Source organism: Penaeus chinensis, chromosome 36, assembly GCF_019202785.1.
Source record: "Penaeus chinensis breed Huanghai No. 1 chromosome 36, ASM1920278v2, whole genome shotgun sequence".
NCBI lineage: Eukaryota > Metazoa > Arthropoda > Malacostraca > Decapoda > Penaeidae > Penaeus > Penaeus chinensis.
Genome location: NC_061854.1, coordinates 21,303,774 through 21,307,761, shown reverse-complemented (window position 1 = coordinate 21,307,761; position 3,988 = coordinate 21,303,774). Strand labels below are relative to the sequence as shown.

Here is a 3,988-nt window from a genome sequence, read left to right as displayed (position 1 = left end):
AAGAAAAAAAACATAAAACAAAATAATTAAGAAACCTTATTTACAAACTCAAAAGAGAGAGAGAGAGAGAGAAAGACCTCCACTGTTACAGCAGTTATCAGTGTAATCTAATCTCTTGCAAGTACGATGAGATGTATATTATTTTTCCAACTAACTGGTCATGTAATGCTTCTTAAAGAGATAAAAAAGCATAACATAATATACAAAGTCTGTAAGTCCAGTAGATTCACTAAATCTCACTCTATCATGAAATACCTTAATTTTAATTAGCTAAATAATGAATTGAAGACTGCAGTGAACTCTAACAAAGATATTTACCCATTTGTTCATATTCAGAGTCAACCTCTGGGAGCTGAGCATACACAATATCCCCAAGGGCTTCCTGTTGAGGGAGAATAATATTTTGCTCATTCCTTTAAACATTTTTTTTTTCATATTCCTTAAAAATGTACTCTGGTTACAACTTGCTGTTTCAGGTTAATTAGACATGTATTATTTTATTTTATCTTATTAAAAAGAAAAGTGATATGTAAATGCATAAAATAGACTTACCTGAGCATAGTCTGTGATGCCAACAGTACCTATTTTGCCATCCATGTCCACCCACTCATGCTTCTCGGTGAATTTGCGAACTATGAAAGGAAAAGCAAAAGTTTTTTTTTTTATTATCCATTCCTTAGTGATAACAGATTATATCAAACGGGAAAATATCTTTCTCTGGCTGGCATATCTTTGCACTGTGACCTAAAATGTAACCCTTTTTACTGTTCTTCACCAAGGGAAATATTATTTCTACATAGGCAAAAGAATAATGATGAAAAGTAAATACACACTAATATCTAACAAGGAAACTTGGCACACCTTATGAACCTTACTTCTTGCTCACAAATGCTGAAGCTGTGTAAAAAGAAAACTTCAGAGATAAGAAAACAAACAAACAAACAAAAAAGTTGCCTATCACTTTCAATCACAAGGTAAATAATCCTGAATTTAATACAAACAATAGTGACACCTTCTACAAGAAACCTTACACATCTGAAGTAAATTTTGAGATGAACAATTTTGAGGAAGAAGTACAAGGTTGTGCAAATGACTAAGGCCTAAATTGTAAAAGTATTTAATTTTCTTTATCTAATGAAAGATTAGAAGAAAGAAAAACAGATCTGTTTAAAATATAAACATATAATTTTAACTGATTGCCACTGGTTAATTTTACTGTTCACTGTAGTTTTGTTTTGTAAATTTTATTTGCACATAGATAGCTCCAAAAGCGAGTCACTTAGTAGGACTATATGATCTCAACGGACGGACTTTCCTTCCGTCGAGTTTTCAGGATATATATTTTTTTAAATGCTGTTAATATTACTGTCATTATTATCATAACTGACATTATTATTATTGTAATACTATTACCAAAAAAGAGAGAGAAAAATAAGAGCTAAGTGTAAATACAATGACTTGTATGAATTCACATTGGACATGGAATGTATCTTTGCCATCCTGGCATTTTTGAGATAAAAAAAATCAAGCTTTTGGCTTTGACTGAATTTTGTTCTGATTTTGTAAATTTCATAATAAATTTCTTCAGTAAACAGTAGAAATAACACCTATACCCTTTATTTACCCAGCAATATTTAGTCTATCGAATGTTGCTTAGCACTCTATAAAACTTTATAATCAATTTATGAACACGGATATTTATATATTATCAATATTATTATGATTTCTATTCAAGACCTAGCACATTAATCATTTACATATACATAACAAACCTAATTACTATCCTTCCTTGAGAAATACAATTGAATCAACCTCTCCCCATTACTGATATTTCTTGTATAAATACTGCAACTTTGTTACAAGATGTGAAAAGAAAAGAAAGAAAAGGAAAGGGAAGGGAAAAATGAAATGAAAATGTTAAAGAAAAGAAAAAAGGAAGAAATACAAATACTCTTTTTATGTAAGAAAGATGAACCATAAACAATGGAAGGGAGCTGTAGTAATCTAGCAAATGATACTTGATTTGTAAAAGGCTAATTGATCATTCGATTTCGGTTTAACGTCACAAAACTCCCTTTTTGATCAAGGACTAGGACGAACCTGTCCTGTGAAAGGACAGGCAGGAATTGGCGTGGTGGAGACCATTAACCCGAGTGGATGCCCTTCCTATCCTCAGACCGTGGCTGGGATTCAAACCCGTGTGCTTGCGGACGCTTCAGCCCACAGCCGCGCTTGTTACCACTGTACCACGGCGGCCCCCTAAAAGGCTAATTGATTACCATATCTAAAAATTATTACACAGGTGAGAATGCACAAGAATTAAAAAAAACTTATTCTAAAATGACTTGCTGCAGACTTTGTATTCATAATCAAGAAAACTAGATATTATTCACATTATTACCATTCTGACACTAAAAAGATTACAAGTAACTTTCATTCTTTTGTTATAATGTGCTTAACTATATTGCAAGGATATATTTTATTACTAATGCAATAATTTCAGTTTGAGATTATTAACAAATTTTCACTTTCTTCCTCTTGACCAAATATGATAATGTCATGTTAACAGCTCTATACACCTTCCATACAATGAAAGAGGTAATGGAGATCCAGATATCTCGGACATCCTGATAAAGTTTGCTCAGTTCGTCCCTAGAGATAAAACTAACTGTAGATTTCTAAAAGTTGTTTCTAAAACCTGTCGAGTTATTTGATAAAATGATGAAATAATTTGCATTTAAACATTTATAACTTTACATACTGGGTAAGGGATCTTTCTCTGAGCAAAGGGAAAAAAGTAAACAAGCTATAAATGACAATAAAGTGCTACCATACTAAATCAATCCACTCAAGTTATTAGCTTTGTACAATGTCAAAAAATAACTTACAGGTCATTTTTATATGCATTTCTTTTACTGCAAGGCATTTTGTAAAAATAAGAATGAAATATCACTATGATTGATCAAATTTTGGATCCAATATGAAGAGGATAAACTAAACTAATATGATACTTCGAATCTATATATAAAATGTCATATATTTCTTGAGTCTTCAATACTCTCTCATTTCCATCCTACAACGAAATGTAAGTTTACAGAAATGGGTAATGGAATTAAGTGAAACCAGTTTACAAATCACATTACTTTTTTAAGGAAAACGTCCACAGCTTCCCATCAATTGCTTTACATAAAATATCAGAATTCCTGAAGTTGATCACAACAACTGATATTTTTCTTAGAAAATGTAGACTTAGATCAAGCGGTCCAAATGTCAATGCCACTGGCCTGGAGTAAAGTACTGACGTGCAAAAAATAAGAATCAAACAGACAAATAGCCTAACAACAAAAAGCTAAATCTGGTCCAATTGTCGAAGGCCACTCGTTCTCTTCTTAATTTCTTAATTTACTTTTAATTAACGTAATGACCTCACCTGCTGAAAGGCTCTGTGTGGTGCTCAGGTATCTTGGGACATTTTGCCAAAGGGGGGTGACCCTCTGGAACTGCTGAGGTGAGATTTTGGAGGAAAAAGTGCGCAGCCCCGTAAGCAGAAGCCTCGCCATCGTGCAGAAGACGCAACAGCTGCTTGGCTCGCGGGCACAGCACCTTTACAAAGTTGGTCTCCTAGCAACAATAAGAGATAAATATTTTCTTAGAGAATGATTTCCAAATTACTAGAATTTTTCTGGGTTTATATTTTATACTATTATTAATTTCATACCATGCATGTGTGTACCTGATTATAAGATCCAAAAGTTGCTTCGGGGAGAACACCTTTTCAAAGTCGGCGTGCCTAGGCGAGAAATATTTGCAACAGAAAAAAATCTGAAGGTCCATACTTTGTTATTAGTCGTATCATACCCTGTGATAAAAACTTTTGAAGGATTGTTTTCTTCTCCACAAAATAATTACCAATATGATGTATTCAACTACCTACCTATCTCTCTATCAACCTATCTATTTGCCTATCAGTCTATCTATATTTATGTGT

General features: G+C 32.8%; 1 protein-coding gene across 1 annotated transcript in view; it reads right to left on the bottom strand.

The window, feature by feature from the left end:
* LOC125045104 (glycine cleavage system H protein-like) overlaps nt 1–3,602 on the bottom strand; it is a 16,321-nt gene extending 12,719 nt beyond the window's left edge. Inside the window, exons 1-3 of the mRNA XM_047642213.1 lie at nt 3,431–3,602; nt 553–632; nt 319–382 (exon numbers count right to left, since the gene is read on the bottom strand). Coding sequence (XP_047498169.1) covers nt 319–382; nt 553–632; nt 3,431–3,560 — 274 coding nt within the window. The 5' untranslated portion in view covers nt 3,561–3,602. The remainder of the gene's footprint in view (nt 1–318; nt 383–552; nt 633–3,430) is intronic.
* Between the last annotated feature and the right edge of the window lie 386 nt (nt 3,603–3,988).